The sequence below is a fragment of the Chanodichthys erythropterus genome, chromosome 16 (assembly GCF_024489055.1).
Source record: "Chanodichthys erythropterus isolate Z2021 chromosome 16, ASM2448905v1, whole genome shotgun sequence".
NCBI lineage: Eukaryota > Metazoa > Chordata > Actinopteri > Cypriniformes > Xenocyprididae > Chanodichthys > Chanodichthys erythropterus.
The window spans coordinates 41,929,006-41,951,230 of record NC_090236.1 but is presented as its reverse complement, the minus strand read 5'-3'; the positions used below and the strand labels follow the sequence as shown (position 1 = coordinate 41,951,230).

Here is a 22,225-nt window from a genome sequence, read left to right as displayed (position 1 = left end):
CTTCTCGGCTAAGTTCAACTGTCATCAGCTTAATTACTCGACAATCGAGAAAGAGACGTTAGCACTCTTACTGGCATTGCAGCATTTTTATGTTTACGTTGGAGCCAGTATTTTCCCTGTTATAGTTTATACGGATCATAATCTGCTAGTCTTCCTCAGCAAGATGTACAATCACAACCAGCGCTTGATGAGATGGACACTAATGGTGCAGCCGTATAATCTAGAGATCCGTCATAAAAAGGGGTCTGAGAATGTGGTCGCCGACGTGTTTTCACGGGGCTAGTGTTTATCTTTTTTGTTCAGAAACAGTTTTTTTTCCCCTTGTTTCTCCAACAGGAGATAAGGAGAAAATCTGAAATCTGTTTCTGTTTTCAGGGGGGGAAGTGTTACGGTCCAAGCCGTTGTATTTATTTGTTTAGTGTGGTGTGTATTTTTTCTTTGTATTAATTTTGGTCTTTCTCTTCTCCCGAGGGTAAGCTCTGCCCCTGTGCACCTGCGGCCCATTAATTTACAACACGCTGGGCTGGTTATAAGAGGAGAGAGTGTGGATGTGAAGGGTGTGCTGTTGAGTGTCGAACTTGTGCTGCTTCCATCATAACTTCAGTCGCCAGGTCACCACTGCCGCTGTCTTTAGCTCTATGTGAGCATGGTGTACGTTTGAGAAATTAGAACGACTTCAACTCCAGTCGCCAGGCCGCCACTGCCACTGTCTTTGGCTTTATGTGAGCGTGGTGCGCACTTGGGAACCCCCAATGACTAAAACACCTGTCGTGTAGCCGCCACTGCCACTGTCTTTAGCTCTACGTGAGCGTGGCGCACACTTAAGAGAGAGGGCTCGTGCGGTAAGCTGACGCGGACAGCCAGCTTCTTTCCGACGAGTTCTGTGTGCGTCCTGATGGCCCGCTGTTGTTATTAAGTGGTTTGTTTGTTGTTTCATTTTTGTTTTATTTTGTTGATCTGTGTGTTTATGTCATGTTCGTTGTATCAGAGCGCTGGTTCTATACTACCTGAACAGTTGCCTGTGATACGCGAGTGCTGAGGCATTAATAAACGGATAAATTGTTTCTCTTTGTCTTGCGTGTCCTTTTATGTTGCTTACCCCCTTCCCTAGCGAGCTTTTTAAAAGTGGGGTTCGTAACAAAGTCATTTCTTTTGTCTTCTCAGGTGAGAATCACCCATTATTCATGATGATTCACGCCTCCATGCATACTGTGTTTCTTGACAAAAAGTGTCTTACAAAAACTACATCAATATATTGTTTTATATGAAGGAGTAGGCAGGATAATTTTTACAGAATTTTGAAGCAAAAACTCTAGTCTACAACCTCCAATACCCAGAAGTCTTGTGAACACAGATTTAATATACTTTTTTGGCCTTATTTCAGTGACTTAAGTTTTTTGTTTTTTCAATAACCACGCATAAATGTTATTGCTTCAAAAACACAAACATGTACATACATGTTCCTTACATATTATGCTAGCTTAGTTTGTGCTGAATACAGTGTAATGACACTTGTGTCATTAATATGTTTATGAACAACTGAAAAAAGCACAAATGTCAGGGCATGTCAAAACTTCTCCAGGCCCCAAATCAGCCTCAGACTCCAGAGGGTTAATATGGTTATATATTCTCCTGTTTTGTGTTTTGAGTGATATTAAAAGTCTTCCTGAGGATCTCCTTCATTTTGTGCATCATTACTGCCACTAAAATCCTGACAGTGTTATTGTACCTCCACCATGAGCTTCATTACAACCTGCCCTTCCTGACCATTTGTTACAATGTTTTTTAGTCTGTTTTTATTTTTGTCTTGTTTCACAGCAAAGATTTGTCAGATTTCAGCATTTGAAACATTTTATAGCCACAAAGTTTAAAATGCTTCAAGGTTTAATTCTGTTAATTAACACATTTCTGAATCTTTCTTCAGATGGAGATGCAGCACTACAAATGATGTAACTTGTGTCCTGTTGACTTAAAATAAACTAAATAGTAAATACAATATAATGATACTAACTCTAGTTTCTCCAGCTTGAATTGTGGGTTCATCAGTAGATCACTGAGGTTTTTCACTCCAGAGTCTCCTAGTTTATTATTGATCAGGTTTAGCTCTCTCAGGTGTGACGGGTTTGATTTCAGAGCTGAAGTCAGAGCAGAACAACCTTCTTCTGTCATAGAACAGCAGCTTAACCTACATTAGAGAGAGAGAAAGAGAGCAGAAAATAAGACTCTTTATTCTGTAGTCACATCATCATCATAAGCAAATAAAACAGAGGAAGAGAGATCATCATCTTTATTTCAGTAGATCACAAAATACTAATGTGAAGATTTTTACTCAAATATAATATGAACTCAGACTCATTGTGAGATATTGAGTATAAAGTGTTTTAGTTTAAACTGTTGAAGTGATTTTCATCATTTTAATTCTTGTATGTTACTGACCTCAATGTCTCCAGTTTACAGTGTGAATCCTTCAGTACGTCACATAGGTGCTTCACTCCTGTGTTTCCTAGTTCATTCCTGCTCAGGTTCAGCTCTCTCAGGTGTGATGGGTTTGATTTCAGAGCTGAAGTCAGGATGACACACTGTTTCTCTGTAATACTGCATCCACTCAGACTGAAGACAGAAAGAGAAAATGACTCGAATCCATGTTCAGTTCATGTGTGAGTTAAATGAATCATGAATAAATGCCATACTGTCACTAATAAACCAGCAAAAACATGAAAACTTAATGATATAAACGAACAAACCAAGACAGGAGCATTTGAGGACACTAATCACAATCCAAGTCTGGATCAGTCCTCACTCCACAAATAAGTGAATTTATCATTGCCGATTAATATATAGGATCAATATAGAAACATTAGAAAAGTTAACATTAAAATGGTCTATTTTCACATTTTTAATGAAAGAAAATCTTGAACATGAATCCATTACTAAGTCATTTTAGAATATAATTTACAATCTCTAAACACACATTTTACTTAATAAAAGAAGTGTTAGTGAAAAGCACCATTAGTACGAAAGTACCATTGTCAAGATTTCAGCATTTGAAACATTTTATAGCCACAAAGTTTAAAATGCTTCAAGGTTTAATGCTCTTTCTACTGATACACATACAAACCTGTTAACTAATACATTCATGAATCTTTCTCAGATGGAGATGCAGCGCTACAAATGATGTGACTTGTGTCCTGTTGACTTAAAATAAACTAAATACAGTAAATACAGTATAATGATACTAACTGTAGTTTCTCCAGCTTGAATTGTGGGTTCATCAGCAGATCACAGAGGTTTTTCACTCCAGAGTCTCCTAGTTTATACCCTCTCAGGTTCAGCTCTCTCAGGTGTGACGGGTTTGATTTCAGAGCTGAAGTCAGAGCAGAACAACCTTCATCTGTCATATCACAGCAGCTTAAACTGCATTAGAAAGCAGTGTTAATTTCGTTGACAAATAATTTTCGTCATAATTTTCGTCAACGACATTTTTTCACGGACGAAAACGAGACGATGATTAAATAAAAATGGGTTTTGAATGACTAAAACTATGACTAAAATCTACTCTAATTTTCGTCAACGAATAAAAACGAGACGAAAATGAAAGAGAGGGACGATTTGGGAAGATATCCAGTCAGAACTGCTGTCCTGTGTGGAAGATGCGCACATTTGAACTGTAATGTGCTGATCTAACCGCGGGAAACGCGGCGCTGTTGCGCGCTCTACAGGCTCGTGCAGCAGCAGCACATCTGACTGCTGCGCAATTAATGAATAGCGCACATTTATGCCAAGCGATTGCTTATAAGCTAATGTTGATGAATTATGACAATGTTTACTACACGATGTTTATATGGTAGCATGTTTTAAACGGTTGTAAGAATGCATATTTTATCTCCCTCATGAGCAGCCTGCTACAGTGCAGACTGCAGACATTTCAGAATAAGAGTCACGGTGTATATCGGGATGGTTTATAATTATTATTTTTTTCCTGGTCATTATTGTTATTTTGTTTAAACAATAAACTGTATTTAATTTAATTTCTGTTTAATTCATAGTAAACTACTGTATCTTCTGTCACAGGAAGGAAAGAATAAGAACATTATTTGACACATTATTCAATATATTTTACAAGTATAAGGGTTATTATTGTTAACTAAACCTAAAACCAAAGAAATCTTCATTACTTGAAATAAACATTAACTGAAATAAAAGATAAATATATAAAAATGTAAACTTATAAAAATGTAAACTTAATAGTTTCTAAGCTTTAGCTTAACCCGAGGTATTAAAATAAACAAAAAATAAAAAGTTATAGACATTTGCATAGACAAAGCAAAAACTAAAAGACATAAACACAAAAAATTACTAAAACTTTTAACTAAAATTACAATGAAAGCAGGAAAAACTAAAAATCAAATCTAATAAATTTTTTTAAATGTAATCTATAATAGTAGCCTACCTCAATGATAAGTGTGTCAATCCCTGAAAAGTACTGAATTTTGCTCTTTCACGTGTTTTTGCACTTGAACGGTCAAAAACCATCCGCTTTGGTGAGCAAAGTACAGTTGGGTGAACATAAACAGTTTGGGGAATATCAGATGTGCCTATATCAGTGTATAGGATCTGTGTATTGTTAGAGAAATGCTTAATGCATTACAATTTAACTAAATTAGATTTTAGTCGACTAATTCTACTGTAGATTTAGTCGACTAAAATCTTATGATATTTAGTCGACTAAAACTAGACTAAAACTAAAACAATTTCCGATGACTAAAATATGACTAAAACTAAATGGCATTTTAGTCAAAAGACTATGACTAAAACTAAATCAAAATTTGCTGTCAAAATTAACACTGTTAGAAAGAGAGAGAGAGAGAGAGAGAGAGAGCGAGCAGAAAATAAGATGAAAGAAAAGAAAAATCTTTATTCTGTAAATAAAACAGGAAGAGAGATCATCTTTATTTCAGTAGATCACAAATCATTAAGGTGAAAAATTTTACACAAATATAATGTGAACTCAGACCCATTGTGAGATATTGAGTATAAAGTGTTTTAGTTTAAACTGTTGAAGTGATTTTCAGCATTTTGATTCTAGTATGTGAATGTTACTGACCTCAATCTCTCCAGTTTACAGTGTGAAACCTTCAGTACATCACATAGGTGCTTCACTCCTGTGTTTCCTAGTTTATTCCAGCTCAGGTTCAGCTCTCTCAGGTGTGACGGGTTTGATTTCAGAGCTGAAGTCAGGATGACACACTGTTCCTCTGTAATACTGCATTCACTCAGACTGAAGACAGAAAGAGAAAATGACTTCAATCCATGTTCAGTTCATGTCTGAGTTAAATGAATCATGAATAAATTAATCATGAATAAATGCCATACAGTCACTAATAAACCAGCAAAACCATGGAAACTTAATGATATAAACGAACAAACCAAGACAGGAGCGTTTGAGGATATTAGTTACAATCCAAGTCTGGATCTGTCCTCACTCCACAATAGTTTATAATTTATAATCTTATAATCTTTTAATTTACAATCTCTAAACACACATTTTGCTTAATAAAAGACGATTTAGTGAAAAAGTACTATTAGTCCAGTATAACTGTAAGATTTTAGAATAATCTGTTTGTGTCAGTTTTTTTGTGTTTTATTATCATGGTGTTGCTGCCTGTGTGTGTTCCCTAGTTAGTGTCCTTGATTGTTAATTCAAAAAGATGGCGCCTGCTGGTGTGTTGGCTGTTCGTCTTTGTCTGTGTGCTCCATGTGTTTTATTGTTTTTATTGTTAGTCGTTTGTTCTCTTCCTCAACGTAGCCAGCCTCTCAGGACCTCAGGACTTATGATCGGCAAACGCTACTTCATATTCAAACACTTGTATCTAGTCTCTCTGGCACAGATAAATGGCATATTCGTCCCTGGCTTGCAAGACTGCTACCGACCGAGATAATTCGATTGGAGGAGAATGCTGGTGGAAGGAAGAAACGCAGAAGGAAGCGCGGATGTAGAGCAGGTGTGTCTGCTTAAATAAGGATATCTCAGATTGCTTCGGCCTTGAGGATGGGTGATGTGCGATTCTCATGTCTTCATGCGGTTTATCCAGAGGAGTTGTGTGCTCGCCCTAGGCTCTCTCTCCCAAGATTGTTCTATCGCAAGAGTGGCCCGAATCTGGACAATTTGCGCTACTTTAGGAAGGAAGACATGGTGGTACATGTGTGACGATCAGAAATGCTTTGGTAAGGATGGCGTTAGTCAATTCCAGATCCCTTACAAATAAGACATTCATCTTAAATTACTTTTATACATCAGATGATTTGGACCTTATGTTTATTGTGGAAACATGGATGAACGCAGTGGATCTCACACCTATTATGGAAGTAACTCCAACCACATGTGATTTTTTTAGCTCACCTAGGAACTCCTCTCTCATATTATTTCTATGTCTGATTCGATTTTAATTGTTGGAGATTTTAATGTTCACGTTTGTTGCCCAGGAAAACCTTTAGTATAAGAGTTTCTTGGAATGTTGGACTTCATTCTCCACCAATTTTTTTGTGGAGAAGATTAATGGGATTAGAGCCAGTATTGGTACTCCTGCCACTAAATTGAGTGTAATGGACACAATAGGATTCTGTTTTAGTCAGTTTGAAACTGTCACTCTTGGAAATTCATGATATTATTTTTCATTTGAAGCGTTCTGTCCCAGTGACACTGTCCCTGCATGAATATTAAAGGATGGCCTTGATATTATCAGTCTGAATATTTTATCAATTATTAATAGTAGTCTTTATAATGGGGTCATTCCACCCTGTCTAAAGCAAGCTATTATTAAGCTGCTCTTGAAGAAAGACAATCTGGATGTCTACGACCTGAAAAACTATCGTCCTATATCAAAACTTCCCATTTTACCCAAGATTTTAGAGAAAGTAGTATTTAGACAATTAACTACTTTCTTAACTAAGCAGAATATTTTAGATAAATTCCAATCAGGCTTTAGATGTAGACACAGTACTGAGTCAGCACTCTTAAGGGTAGTGAATGATCTGTTGCTCTGAAGTGATACAGGGAACCATGCTGCTTTAATACTTTTGGATCTCTCTGCAGCATTTGATACCATTGATCATTTGATTCTCTTGAACCGGTTAAAGCAGTTTGTTGGAATACAAGGTAAGGTTCACTCATGGTTTGCTTCTTACTTAGAGCAAAGATCTTTTATAGTGAAGGTTGGTAATTTCTCGTCACATCCAGAACATCTTACTAGTGGGGTTCCCCAGGGGTTCATTTTGGGCCCTATTTTGTTTTTAATATATATGCTTCCATTGGGATTAATTTTTAAAAAATATGGTATCTCGTATCAATTATATGTGGATGACACGCAGATCTATTTGCCTCTAAAACCTAATTGTACTGATTCTTGTGCTACACTCCATAGTCATCCATGCTTTTATCTTCTCCCGGATAGATTACTGTAATGTTATTTATTCTGGAACCTGTCAGATTTATGTTACACGTCTGCAACTTACAAAATGCCATGGATAGAATGCTTATGAAGGCTGAGCATACGGATCCCATTACTCCGCTGTTGTCTTCATTAGGCTGGTTACCAGTGTATTACAGGATCCAATTCAAGGTCTTGACGCATGTCTTTAAGGCATTACATGGAACGGCGCCTGGATATTTGGTGGAGCTCATTAAGCCATATAAATCACATTTAATGCTGAGATCCTTAAAAAAACTTTTATTAGTGATCCCAAGAGTACGTCTTAAATCCAAGGGAGACCGCGCTTTTGCTGTCACTGGTCCAAGATTATGGAATAAGCTTCCTTTCGAGATTAGATCGCCCCCTACATTAGGTATCTTCAAGAGTCATTTAAAATTACATCTGCTTTCTCTGGCATTTTAACTTTACACAGGAGTATTTATTCTTGAGGACTATTATTGATGATGATGTGTTTTGTTGTGTTGTTTGATTTTTTTTTGTATTTTAATCATTGATTTTGCTTACAATGTACAGCACTTTGGAGCTACAGAATAGCCTGGAAAGTGCTCTATAAATAAATAAATACAATACAATACAATACAAATACAATTAGCTCCTGCACCTGTTCTGTTTTACTTTGATTACTCTGTGTATTTAATCCAGGGGTGTCCAAACTCAGTCCTGCAGAGTTTAGCTTCAACTTTCCTCAACACACCTGTCTATAAGTTTCTAGTAAGAGCTTGATTAGCAGGTTCGGGTGTGTTTAATTGGGGTTGAGCTGAACTCTGTAGGACCCGCCAGGAGCAGGACTGGACACCCCTGATTAAGGCTCCGTTTACACTAGTGCCTTTTCATTTTAAAACGCACAACTTTTGCCACGGTTTTGCCTGTTGTTTACACTACTCCAGTGTTTTTACCCTCGAAAACTGAGACTTTTGAAAACAATGGCGTAGCTGCCCATGTCCGCTCTGTGTATCCTTGACGATCGTATAAACAATAACGAGACTGAACTCCACTGAACTTTTAATACTGCAGCTACTGACATGCACAAGAGGAAACGATTTACACTTGTACACCAGTGTTAATTTTGTTGACGAATAATGTCAATTTTCGTCAATGATATTTTTTCATGGCCGAAAATGAGACGATGACTAAATAAAAATGCGTTTTGAATGACTAAAACTATGACTAAAATCTACTCTAATGAATAAAAATGAGACGAAAATGAAAGAGAGGGACAATCTGGGAAGATATCCAGTCAGGACTGCTGTTCTGTGTATAAGATGCACACATTTGAAGTGTAACGTACTGATCCAACCGTGGGAAAAGTGGCGCTGTTGTGTGCTCTATGGGCTTGCGCAGCAGCACTTCAGACTGCTTCGCAATGAGTGAATAGCGCACATTTATGCCAAGCAATTGCTTATAAGCTAATTTTGATGAATTATGACAATGTTTACTACACAATGTTTATGTGGTAATATTTTTTAGACGGTTATAAGAATGCATATTTTATCACACTCATGAGCAGTCTGCTACAGTGCATACTGCAGACATTTCAGAATAAGAGTTACAGTGTATTTCGGGATGGTTTATAATTTTTATTTTTTCCTGGTCATTCTTGTTATTTTGTTTACACAATAAACTGTATTTAATTTAATTTCTATTTACTTCATAGTAAACGACTGTATCTTCTGTCACAGGAAGGAAAGACTAAGAACATTATTTGACACATTATTCAATATATTTTACTAGTATAAGGGTTATTATAGCTAACTAAACCTAAAACCAAAGAAATCTTCATTAGTTGAAATTAACGTTAACTGAAATAAAAAAAAATACATATATATATATATAAAAATGTAAATGTATTTTATTTAGCTTAACCTAAGGTATTAAAATAACAAACATAAAAACTTACAGACATTTAAAAGCAAAAACTAAAAGACAAACAACTTAACTAAAATTATAATGAAAGCAGAAAAACTAAAAATCTAATCTAATAAATATTTTAAACAAAAACTATAATAGTACCTCAGTGAAAAGTGTGTCAATCCCTGAAAAGTACTGAATTTTGCTTTTTCATGTCTTTTTGCACTTGAACGGTCAAAAACCGTATGCTTTGGCGAGCAAAGTACAGTTGGGTGAACATAAACAGTTTGGGGAATATCAGATGTATATCAGTGTATAGGATCTGTGTATTGTTAGAGAAATGCTTAATGCATTAGGCCTACAATTTAACAAAATTAGATTTTTGTTGACTAAATCTACTGTAGATATAGTCGACTAAAATCTTATGATATTTAGTAGACTAAAACTAGACCAAACCTAAAACAAATTCCGATGACTAAAATATGACTAAAACTAAATGGCATTTTAGTAAAAAGACTATGACTAAAACTAAATCAAAATTTGCTGTCAAAATTAACATTGTTAATTGTTAATGTACACACATGCCCAGTGTGCATGAATGAACGTGCGATTTCAGTCGTGTAGACGGAGATCGTTTCTGAAACGCTGTGAAAACATCAGTGAAGACAATGATCATTTTAAAACAAAAATTTACTAGTGTAAACGGGGCCTTAAACCCTAAGTTCTCTCTTTCTTTTTTCTGCGTTGTTTATGTTGAAGTGGTTGTGCTTTATTTCTCCTACATGATAGATTTGTGATTAAAGACAATGTTTGTCACATTTTGAGTTTGTTTTTTGATTCTCTTTCTGTTCCATTCATGTCTGAGTTTTCTTTGTATATCTTCTAGGTTGTTAATAGTTCAGTCATCCTCGTTCTCCACCTGTTTGTCTCCACAGTACCTTATTTGATTAGAGTGTTCGGTTCAGGTGTGTCTAGATTGTTTCTTCCTTTGTTCTGATCAGTATTTCAGCCTTCAGTTTGTGTTTGGTCCCTGTCCTGAAGTGGTTATATTAAAGTGGTTATATATTCTCCCGTTTTGAGTGATATTAAAAGTCTTCCCGAGGATCTCCTTCGTCGTGTGCATCATCACGGCCACTAAAACGCTGACAGTGTCTCCATCATGAGCTTCATTACAACCAGCCATTCCTGACCATTTGTTACACAGTTTTTTTAATCTGTTTTTATTTCTGTCTTGTTTCACAGCAAAGATTTGTCAGATTTCAGCATATAAAAACATTTTATAGCTACAAAGTTTAAAATGCTTCAAGGTTTAATTCTCTTTCTACTGATATACATACAAACCTGTTAACTAAAACATTTCTGAATCTTTCTTCAGATGGAGATGCAACGCTACAAATGATGTGACTTGTGTCCTGTTGACTTAAAATAAACTAAACAGTAAATACAGTATAATGATACTGACTGTAGTTTCTCCAGCTTGAATTGTGGGTTCATCAGTAGATCACTGAGGTTTTTCACACAAAGCAGTACATGGTACCAAGAGTGATCCCTGTTTCCTCCTTAAAGATCTGGGTACACATGCCTGAGTACACTGATGCCTTATAGACGTCAATACCACAGGCTTCCAGGTCTGTGTCATAGAAGATCACATTGTTTCTTTCCAGCTGATGAAATGCCAGTTTCCCCAGTGAAAGGATGGAGTCTTTATCCCAGGAAACATCTGCTGTGTATTCTTCATCATACTTTCGGCGGCTCTGCTGGATCTGAAAGCGGAGAAAGTGTGTGTACATTTGTGTCAGAGTCTTTGGTGTGTCTTCAGTATTTGATTCCTGTGGTGTTTTAGAGATCTCATCAGCCTGACTGATTTTCACATCATTATTTCTTTTCTCCTCCAGAATGTTCTGGAGAACAGTGGCTGAAATCCAGCAGAAGACTGGGATGTGGCACATGATAAAGAGACTCTTTGATTGTTTAACATGATCAATGATTGTGTTGGCCTGATTCTGATCCGTGAATCTTTTCTTGAAGTACTCTTCCTTTTGTGCATCATTGAATCCTCGTATCTCTGTCAGCCGGTCGATACAGTCAGGAGGAATCTTACTGGCAGCTGCTGGTCTGGTGGTGATCCAGATGAGAGCAGAAGGAAGCAGATTTCCCTTCATGAGGTTCGTTAGGAGAACATCCAGAGAGGCTGGTGACGATACATCACACCACGTCTCATTACGATCAAACTTCAGAGGAAGGCGACATTCGTCCAATCCATCAAGGATGAACAGGACTTTGAATTGTTTCCTTCTTGTAAGGTTCAGTCCTTTTGTCTCTGGGAAAAACTGAGTTATAAGGTCCATCAAACTTAGTTTTTCTTTCTCCTTTAAGTTCATCTCTCTGAATGGAAGAGGAAATATGAATCTGATATCTTGATTTTCTTTTCCTTCAGCCCAGTCCAGAACAAATTTTTGCACAGAGACTGATTTTCCAATGCCAGCGACTCCGTTTGTCAGTACAGTTCGGATCTCCTCTTCTTGTTCAGGAGCTTCAAACAAATTTCTGCATTCAATCTGTATCTCTTCAGATTCATGACATCTGGAAGCCACTTCAATCTGTCTGACCTCATGTTCAGTATTGACCTGTTCACTGCCACCCTGAGTGATATAGAGATCTGTGTAGATGTTATTCAGAAGTGTGGAGTCACCTTGCTTCGCAATTCCTTCAAACACACATTGATACTTCTTCTTTAGGCCACATTTGAGCTGATGAATGAAGAGCAGCTCATCTAAACACATGAACAGAGATAGTTTTAATCTTAAATTTCTCTCCTACATTTATAAGTGTCAATCAGACAGATGGTCATGAGTCTCTGACCTTCTAGAGCATCAGCAGCTTCATCTTGCTTCATCTCTCTCAGGTAATGTAGTGTGAGATCAAGAGCTGCTGCTTTGATACTGCATTTATTCTCATTAAAGTCCTTCACAAAGTATTGTGTGTTCTCATTTTGTAATATTTTCTCAAACTTTTCCAGCTCTTCCTTCAGAAATGTGATTATTTTGCTCTCGAGATCCTGCAAACAAAAGAAAGCAAAAAGGACAGAACAACACAATTTAAATCAAATTGTACATCTTTTTGGTCAACACTATTCATTCAATAATTATATCTGTTTAAAAAATCCAGTTAAAAGACTAACATCCTAACCAGCTTTTTAACAAATGGATTTAAAAAAAAAAAAAAAAAAAAAAAAAAAAATGCATGCTTCAATAGAAAAATAAGTTATCAGGAGGAATCAAATTAAAGTTATTTTTTAATAAAATATTTGTTTGTTTTAAGTATTGGACGTTTATGAAAATGTGTTTTCCTACCTGGAAGATCCACAGATCTTTGAAACTCTCGTGTTTCCTGTGAGTCTGAACGTCTGAGTCTAATGTCTCATACTGAAGCCTGTAATCAAATAAATGAAAAAAAAAATACTGGTTTTCCAGGGAAAATATTACAGAAAGACAATAAAGCATTAGCTGTGAATACTTGATAAATATTTGATCTAAAGTGTTTCATGATTATTATTCACTGATACAACCTCTAAACACAGTCAGTGTGAACATTACAAACACATGAAATACCTTTTATCAGATTTTCTCTCACTGAACCCTGGTGGTAATACACCTTTTGAATTGTCACTCTTCAGAGACACAGAGCTGGACACATGTGAGTCTGATCTTACACTAATGACACAAAGAACAGAGAGAGAGAAACACTTTACTACAGGAGATACTTTAGTCTGATTTGAAAAGGTTTAATGTTGCAAATAGTATTTTAGTTTATTATTTATAGTTTATAACTATGGTTGGATATACACAGGGGTGCACATAACTGGTGTGCAGGTGCACATGCATGGTAAAAATAAACGATGGACGCACATTTGAGCACCAACATTTTTGGGGACAGGGACATATTTCTTACTGGAGTAGGATTTTTCTCCATCTCTGGTATGATAGCAATCATGATAATAAGCGTGTTGACTGATTATTAGGGGTGAAACAGAACGCAGTTCATCCATACGGACCAGACCCATGGTTCGGCATGCATGTGATTTGCGGATTAAAAATTTATTCATCATAGAGTGGAAGGTTAACATTTGGACATGTTTTGTCTTGCCAATTTACACATTCAAATAACTTTAAATGCAGACAGGGTTCCTACACATTTTCCATTGCAAAATTCCATACTTTTCCACACTCAAATTTCCAGACCTACTTCCAAACGATTTCTGCCATTGGTAAGCCTCGGTCTCCTTTTCTATGTTTTCTCTGCTTCATGTTTGTCGCCCGGGTCCTGCAGTCTTTTAGTGATTTTTAAATTAGTGTTTGATTGTTGAAATACATTTTTGTATTTAGTATTCATGTCTAGGCCCCTCTCTTGTTAAAACCATGTACCTGTGTGACTTTTGTTGGGGATTAATTAGGGCTGGACGATTATGGCCTAAAATCAAAACCTCGATTAATTTAACATTTTACCTCAATTACGATTAATGAACGATTTTTTTATTTTTATTTTTTTTATTTTTTTTTGCCCTCATAGTTCACTGACAAGGTTTGTACTGTAAATATGATTGACTATTAAAGGTGGGATATTTTTTACTATTGAAAAAGTGATCTGACATCATAGATCACTATCAGCAGTTATTTTATCTATGGTTTGTAACATTTCTTACAGGTTTCTGCTCGTTGTAAATCAGAGATAAATTAGCACATTACCAGTACGAGTGATTGCGTGTGTGAATTGGCATGCCATCTCTCTATTAATTGTGAAGCTGTGGGTTGTAAATAGTTCCTTCAAAAGTAGAAAAATATATGCTATAATAAATTGAGTTTCTAAGCTACTTTAGTGATAAATCACAGGACAGCGCTGACGACTAGTTTCTACGTTCCGCTCCATGCGTGCGATCTTCATGTTTTGCGCAGCTACTGTTTGTATGAGTGTTCGTGCCACAATGCAGCTGCGTGAGCGCGGTAGCTCGATATAATTATACACATCCGATCGTTTAAATCGCTTGAATGTCCAAACCATAAAACAAATACAACTGACACAGTTTAGTGAAGACGCAAGGCTCACCGCTCGCACGCCATCACTATGTGTTGAACCGGCGTTCACCTCCGTTTTTTGCTTTTATGCCACTGACTGGATGGGGCAAAGTGATGTGGCTACACATGCGGTAATGTTTTTAAGGGGGAAGTATTAACAGGATTAAAAAACCGAAATAACCGACATGGGAAAATTACGTTGGTTAGAGGTTCTGAATTTCGGTTTCGATTACTTTTCGATTAATCGTCCAGCCCCAGGATTAATCTACAAGTATTAATTTATTCCCTGTTTAACAGGGTGGCGTAGAGACCATACCACTCACTAATTGGCGTAAATATTTAATTTAATATTCTATTAATTTGATACATTTACTGCATAGACATCCTTCTCTGATTTATCCATTCTGGTCAGTGTTTGCTCTGTTCTCGGTATTGGTTGTTAGTATCTGAGAATTTTTATAGAGTAGCCTAGGAGTATGAGTAGCCTGCACAATCGCAGTATGACAACTGTACAGTTTCCAATTTTTTTTTACAAATTCATAACTTTAAAAACATATCTGCAAAGTCAAGAGAGGTGAAAAAGGTGAGGTGTAGGAACAGACTTTTTGTAGGGGTGTGTGGGGGCATCCTCCCCCAGGAGAAGATTGTGATTTTAACATGTGCACTTATGACAAAAACATAAACCTAAATTGCATATATTTAACAAAATGCACCTCTTGAAGTTCATTTTTGTATCTGACTAATGAGTTTTTGGACATTGAACGTCTTTTCTAAGGTAGGCTAAATGTGACATTTTTACAAGCTGTTTTATTCACACTTTTCTGTGGTTGAATCGATTGCATGTGACATGATACAGATTTCGGTAAGTTGTACTGTATCTTTCAACATACCTTTGGATGTTCAATCATGTTTAATCTATTCTCAAAGTTGGGTTGGGAGCTGGGTCTATACTACGCAAGCTATGATGACTTTCACCTTGATATTTTAGCGCGGATGTATACCTAGCCGAATTGACCCTTCGCAAAGACATGCCCCCCTTAGTTACTGTTGCTTTGTCCGACAAGCCGTGGCGCTGTCACGCCACACAGTGAAAAATACATCACGGAGCAAAGAGGACACTGACAACACATCGACAGACAAGACAGAGCAGGTTACTTATGATATTAAACAAAGTCCCAGACTTTAAAACGGTGTAGTTTTTTTTAAAGAAGTTCAAACAATAAAAAACGTTTTGTGGCTCTTTAATGTGTCGTGACCATGGTCGTGAGAGATTGTTGTAGCGCCTCAGCTCAAGAGGCTCGTAAACCGATTATCTCTTACTGCTAGTCCATTTATAGCATCAAATAAACATCAATGAACATAAGAATCAATGTTGTTTCAAACACGGAAAGATGTCAATATACACAATTTTTCAAGTTTAACTCCACCGAGGTTAATCTTCTAACTCCTGACTGCTTTGTCGGACAAAATGGCGGATTACTTTTAGTCATTATTTGGGTAGCACACATATTCTGAATGTCTTCGGCAGAATTCAAATGAGCCATTTTAATCTAATCTAGATTAATTCCAAGATTACAGTGAGATTAATCTAGATTAAAAAAAAATAATCTATGCCCACCACTAATAATATTATATATATATATATATATATATATATATATATATATATATATATATATATATATATATATTCACACGATAGCAAATCAGAGCAACATGAAGAGCCAACAATGTAGGCTAGCATTAGCTACATGATAATAACTGTAACAGCATACATAAACCAACTAAATTACCGTATCCAGACACAATGTTTTAAACTGACCATTTGGAGATGTCCTGCTGTAGCCACTGAGTTGCAACTTCTTCATCCGGATCAAATTCTGTGTCAAACTGAAAGCTTGAACGACAGCGTGTCTACGAGCCATTGCAATACATCCACTGTCAACTTTAGCGCATGGTACCGTGGCCGCAAGCTGGTTAAAGCCACACCCACCCTCCACCTTGCCCCGCCTCTCTCCTCTTCATTAGCATTTAAAGCTACAGACCCAGAAACGGCACGTCCTGAGGAAAGCTCATTGTAGGACTGGCTTGTAGAGGCTGAAATTCTGCACTAAGGCTGAATTTCGGGAAAGAGACTTCAGATACAGTACTAGGGACCACTTAGGCCTATATAAAAGCATCCAAAAAGTAGCATGTCATAGGACCTTTAAGGTGACAGCAGCAGCATAATATTCCTGCTGTTGTCTGTGTCATTGTTATGTAATGGTGGTGTATCAAACACACGATGAGGAAGAGTAAAGTTAAATAAGTCTTTACTTGATAATCCACAGGGAGAATACAGAATCCAGAGCAGAACATACACCAACACATACCTTTTCTCAAACAAGAACCGACAAAGACACACTGACAGAACTGAACTGATATACACACTAATAAACTCAAATGACTAACAGCTGTGATGATGATTAGTGTCTATGAAAACAGACTGTGGTGGGAAACTCAAAGAGACACATAACAGAAGAAAAACAAACAAACTGACAGTTCATGTGATGTGTGCATGTGACATATCACCCCCTCCTCGAAAGGCGCATGCTTGATAGGCGTGAGATAAGATGACAGAGAAGCAGATGACGATGTAGGAGGCGGTTTAGGAGGTGGACGGCCTACCGGGAGGAGGCAGTAACCAAAAATCCAGAGTGAAGATGATGGTGGAGTGATCCAGGGTGGAGCCTTGAGCAGAGGCAGATGTTGCGAGCTGACAGGCCACAGCTGAGACTGCGTCCCATGGCGGCGGCGCAGGAGGGAGGACCCATGGGGCGATGATCACTGGAGCCACCAATGACCAGAGGCGATGGAGACACCAATGATGAAGTCCACCGCGAAGCCAGAGAGCCGATGTATTGGAGGGACTCCAAAGATCTAGGAGGCCACGACATAGCCGTAGTGACGACCCCCCGAGATAGTGGTAGAGATCCGGAGGGCTGAAGTCGAGCAGGAGCGACCAGGGGCAGAGGTGGAGCCTGAGGGAGGGAGGAGCTGGCGGAAGACAAAGGGGTGGAGGGCCGGAGTGTAGCGACCGGCCCGTAAGCCCGTGGCCTAGGTGTAGCGATGCCTGACCCAGGTCAAGCCGACGTACTGAGGGAGTCCTGCAAGGCTGAGAGTCTGACGGTCTCTGCCGGAATCAAGGGAGGAAGGAGCATAGGCACAGGAGTTAAGACGACCGATCAAGGAGGACTGGAGCGTGCAGAGGCAGAGGGCGGAGCCAAGGGATTCTCATAGCCATGATGAGACGACTCCCTGAGGGCCCGAGGTGTAGCCTCACCACTGAGAGGAGGTGCTGAGGGACTAATGGGAGGCATCAATAATGGGACGACAGGAATAGCTGGGGACTGGGACAAACATTGTGGAGCAGAGGACAGTCCAAAACAGAGTCCAAGGTGTGTTGAAGAGGTAGTGGATGAGGGAGGTTGGGAGGGAACACAGATGACACAGGGTTAGACGGGACCAGAGGGGATACAACAGCTCAGGGCTGGATAGAACCAGCGGGGGGACGGACAGTTCAGGGCTGGACGGGACCAGCGGGGGGACGGACAGTTCAGGTCTGGATGGAAACAAACAGATTGAAACATGACAGACAGACTCAGGGGATAACAAATCAACCTCTCCATAAAAAAAAAATTCTCTCCAGTGCAGTGGCCGAACACTCAGTCTGCGTCCGAAAACTGGAAAATGCTGCCTTCTGAGGACACATTTCAAGGTAGGAAGGCATCAAGGCACATACGAATCCAATGATAGCTTCACTTCCTGTCTCATGAGATACCTTCCTCAGATCGATTTTTGAAGGAAGCATGGATGTATCCTTAGCTGCCTTTTATATCTCACATTCCTGTGCTTTCCATTCTGTGACAGTTGAGCTAGAAAAAATAAAGATGGCATCCAATCAAAGTTGCGTTTGCTGCTCATTTTGTGTATAAATGTACAATTTTTTCCAAGATATTTCAATTTTGATAACATTTATATTGAGAAATCACTCCTGTAGTAAATAATTATTTGTTTAATTCTCACCATAGCTTGCGCTATTGTGCTGTAGATCATTAAACTGTTACGCTGCCTCAGAAGTATGTCCGAAATTAGTTTCATGAGGTGCCTTTGTGCACAAATGCTGCTGTACAAGTCATTCTCTTATAAGGCACTGAGGCAGCAAGACAGCTACCTAGGTTTTTGGACACAGCCTCACTCTCAGTGGTGGGGGGTTGGACGGGGCTCCCTTCCATCCCGTCGAACTCCACTAAGACTCCCTCAGCGATGGTAGTGGCAGCCGGCTCACACACCTGGTCAGGCACGTGTTGCTCAGGCTCACAAAAAACAAGGAAAAAACAAAACAAAACACTGACGACAAAATCACGCCGCAACTGTTTTGGTCGGATTATGTAATGGTAGTGTATCAGACACACAACAAGGAAGAGTAAAGTTAAATAAGTAAGTTGATAATCCACAGAATCCAGAGCAGAACATACACCAACACATACCTTTTCTCAAACGAGACCCGACAAAGACACACTGACAAAACTGAACTGATATACACACACTAATGAACAGCTGTGATGATGATTAGTGTCCATGGAAACTCAAACAAAGTGACACATGACAGAATAAAAACAAACAAACTGACAGTTCATGTGATGTGTGCATGTGACAGTCAATAATTTAAGTAAAATTAAATAATGTTAATAATGTTAATAATGTAAATAAAAAATATCATCACCACCAGTAATATTTGAGAGAAAATAACAGTGTGGAAAGCAGTCAGAAGGAAAGTGATGACGACAGCTTGTAGGATAAGTGTGCCGAATAAAGTACCAATCAGCAACCAGACCAAAAAAAGTTATGTGCACCCCTAAATACATACATGTATAGTTGATGATCTATTTTCCATATTAAATTTACGCCTCCTTGTGTCTGTCTGTATAATTGTGTTACTGGAATGAGCTCCATAAGGTTCCCAGGAATTGAGTTTTATTGTGATTTATTGTTTTATTCAGTCAAGTTCAATCACATTCAAAACTGAGGACAAATAATGAAACACTATAATATAAACACACAAAATACCTTTTATCAGATGATGGTGTTTCCCCACTGAAGTTTGGTAGATCACCTTTTTTTGAGTCATCACTCTTCAGAGACACAGAGCTGGACACATGTGAGTCTGATCTCACACTAATGACACAAAGAACAGAGAGAAACACTTTAGTAAAGGAGGATAAACTGTGTCTGAAACACATCCGTGTCTTTATCTAATCCTCCACAGAAATACACACACTCACACAATTTACAGTTTTATAGTTAACAACCATTTTATTTTACTGGCTCACACTGGATTAATGATTTCTTTAATGTACATGAGTGATATTAAATATGTTAAAAATAATGTTATACCTCACTCTAGTTTAAGAGAACATGTCAAGTTTTTGTTTATTGACAGAAATGGAGAGCAGAAATGTCTGTGCGACAGTTTTGTTTGCAAACTTCAATTAAATTAAGTGATCTGAAATATAAAGTAATGTATTTGGATTAATTCAGTGTGGTCGCATCTAGAAAGTAATTAACAAATTAATAATTAAATTATAGACAATGTCAGAGTTAATTAAGAAGTTTAAAACTAAAGTTATTCAAAGCATTTGCAGATATAAAACAATCCTTAAAGTTTTGTTATTCACAGTAAAACAGAAACTAGAGTTTAAAGTGCAAACAGATGCAGTGTTACCTGTGTTTCTCTGAGAGACTCATCTTAGAGAGAGAGTCCTTTCCTCGCTCAGATAAACTGACACTGAACACAGATCAATCAATCAATCACTCAACCTGGAAATGACACGATTTCACAGAGATGAAGAATTATTGAAGAACAGAATGAAGAATACTGAGTTACCAACAACAGCAACAACAATCAATAAAATAAAGTGAGTTACAAACAAATATATTGACATGTAAAATAACTGAATGATCTTAATCATTTCAGATTAATGAGTTTAACTGATTCATGCATTAAATATGAATTCATTTGGGAACAGAAATTTATATTGTGCTGGAAAACTGAACACAATTTATTATATTCTCTATGACCTGCTTAAATTATTATATTCTCTATTGAAGTTTAATATTATTTTACCCAATCTTTATTAATTGTTAAATTGATTGTCATTTAATCATTACTTTAATATGCCATTTTAAAGCTCAATAACATTTGAAAATGTAGATGAACACTAAAAGGTGTGCATTATAGCTGGCACCTGGATGAACACTGTAAAATATTCCCTTCAAATGTTACTGAGTTTTAAATTGTCATATTTATGTATGAGCTTATACAGTAGTGAAAAATAGCATTTTTTACACATGATTTGACAGTTTATTTTAATAAATATTAAAAATATAAAAAGGTGTGCATCATAGCTGACATGTAGATGAACACTTTACAGTTGGTTTTATAACTGTAAATTATTCCCTTCAAATGTTATTGTAGGTTGAATCGTGCACACCGATTTCGGATGTAACTTTAATGACGGTCCTTAAATTTGCGAATATCAAACGTGTAACATCAAAACAACTTTATGCCAGTGTAAAACCTTAAAGATTCTTCATCTGTTGGATCTGGTTCGGATCATCAACGGATACTGATCATAACTGGGTCGTGCGCGTGCACGCAGATATGTTTACCTGTATTTCCAGCAGATGTTCGACGACCACAGATTCGTCACATGCGATATTTCACGGATGACAGATTAAAAACACGTTTCATCAGTTTTATACATTAGTATGCACAATTAAGCTTTGATTTCACAGTGTCTGTTCCTGCGTATTTAATGCAGTTTACTTTATTCTCGGTTCACGCTCAGAAACTCGCCCATATTAACATGAACATTAGTTTCAAAGTCTTTATTTCAGTGGATGATCAGACTCGAACTGAAGAAAAACTGTAACTAAATATAAAAACATAGAGATACCTTATTTGACTCTTGTATAATCTCAGGCTGCATAATCTCTCCTGCATGGACAATCATCTCTGAAGCCTCGGTATTCTTCACCGGGACATAAAGCATCTATACACCTGTCTGTCAGAGCGGAAGTGACGTGTTTTCTGTGAATGTGCGACACTTCCGATATCAGCCGCTAGAGGGAAATAACGAGAAGAATATCAAAGTGCAGTAAACTGTAAAACTGTTTATAATTGAGAAAATACATTAATAATGTAGTGATAAACACCAGTTTGCATTATCAGCATAACGAGCTGTTTGTACAGATAAAAATAACTGGAAGTGAATGACACTATATTTACAGATCTGTCAGTCAGATGTGTCAGATGTGTGAAAGTTGTATTCTGTCCTCTTGTTTTTGATCCAGTTGAATGAAGATAAGATGTTTGTGGGTCCTGATGAAACTGAACCTTGAAGAGGGAAGAACGCTTCTTCTTGTAATGTTGTGATTGCAGGGCTTGTTTGTAGTGATGCAGGTGTGTGACTGACTGCCAATGGACTCCAGGAATGTTTCATCCTGATTTATGACTGATCTGAAATCAGCATTTTACATAGGTTTAGGAATCATAAGAGCACGTTGTCTCAAATAATGTTTTATTTATATCTAAATGATTCAAATAGCTTAACAGCACTCTATATTTAGAATAATTCATACTGCAGTTTCTTAGAGTCATATAATAAATGAAATGAAGTGTATTTTATATATGCTTATAGTAATAGTGTCTGTATTGTACATTATGTTCAGGTGCATCTGCTTGTGAATCTGATTGAACTCTTTGTCTTCAGT

General features: G+C 37.4%; 2 protein-coding genes across 4 annotated transcripts; both read right to left on the bottom strand.

Moving 5' to 3' along the window:
• Nucleotides 1-527: 527 nt before the first annotated feature.
• Nucleotides 528-10,848, bottom strand: LOC137003848 (ribonuclease inhibitor-like). Its single transcript, XM_067364104.1, has 6 exons — nt 10,801-10,848; nt 5,105-5,278; nt 3,241-3,414; nt 2,437-2,610; nt 2,012-2,185; nt 528-636 (listed from the first exon to the last, which is right to left on the bottom strand). The coding sequence occupies exons 1-6, from the start codon at nt 10,830-10,832 to the stop codon at nt 528-530; spliced, it is 837 nt and encodes a 278-aa protein (XP_067220205.1). The 5' UTR covers nt 10,833-10,848.
• LOC137002337 (NLR family CARD domain-containing protein 3-like) lies at nt 10,550-21,525 on the bottom strand. Of its 3 annotated transcripts, XM_067361904.1 has the most exons (7): nt 21,409-21,525; nt 20,175-20,269; nt 19,520-19,627; nt 12,950-13,051; nt 12,692-12,770; nt 12,201-12,396; nt 10,550-12,111 (listed from the first exon to the last, which is right to left on the bottom strand). In XM_067361904.1, exons 2-7 carry the CDS (start codon nt 20,195-20,197, stop codon nt 10,853-10,855), a joined length of 1,767 nt encoding a protein of 588 aa, XP_067218005.1. In that variant the 5' UTR covers nt 20,198-20,269; nt 21,409-21,525; the 3' UTR covers nt 10,550-10,852. The 3 variants fall into 3 exon arrangements, with proteins under 3 accessions (XP_067218005.1, XP_067218003.1, XP_067218004.1); XM_067361902.1 differs by lacking the exons at nt 19,520-19,627; nt 20,175-20,269; nt 21,409-21,525 and adding exons at nt 17,078-18,324; nt 18,476-19,447; XM_067361903.1 differs by lacking the exons at nt 19,520-19,627; nt 20,175-20,269; nt 21,409-21,525 and adding exons at nt 17,078-18,324; nt 18,624-19,447.
• Nucleotides 21,526-22,225: the final 700 nt, after the last annotated feature.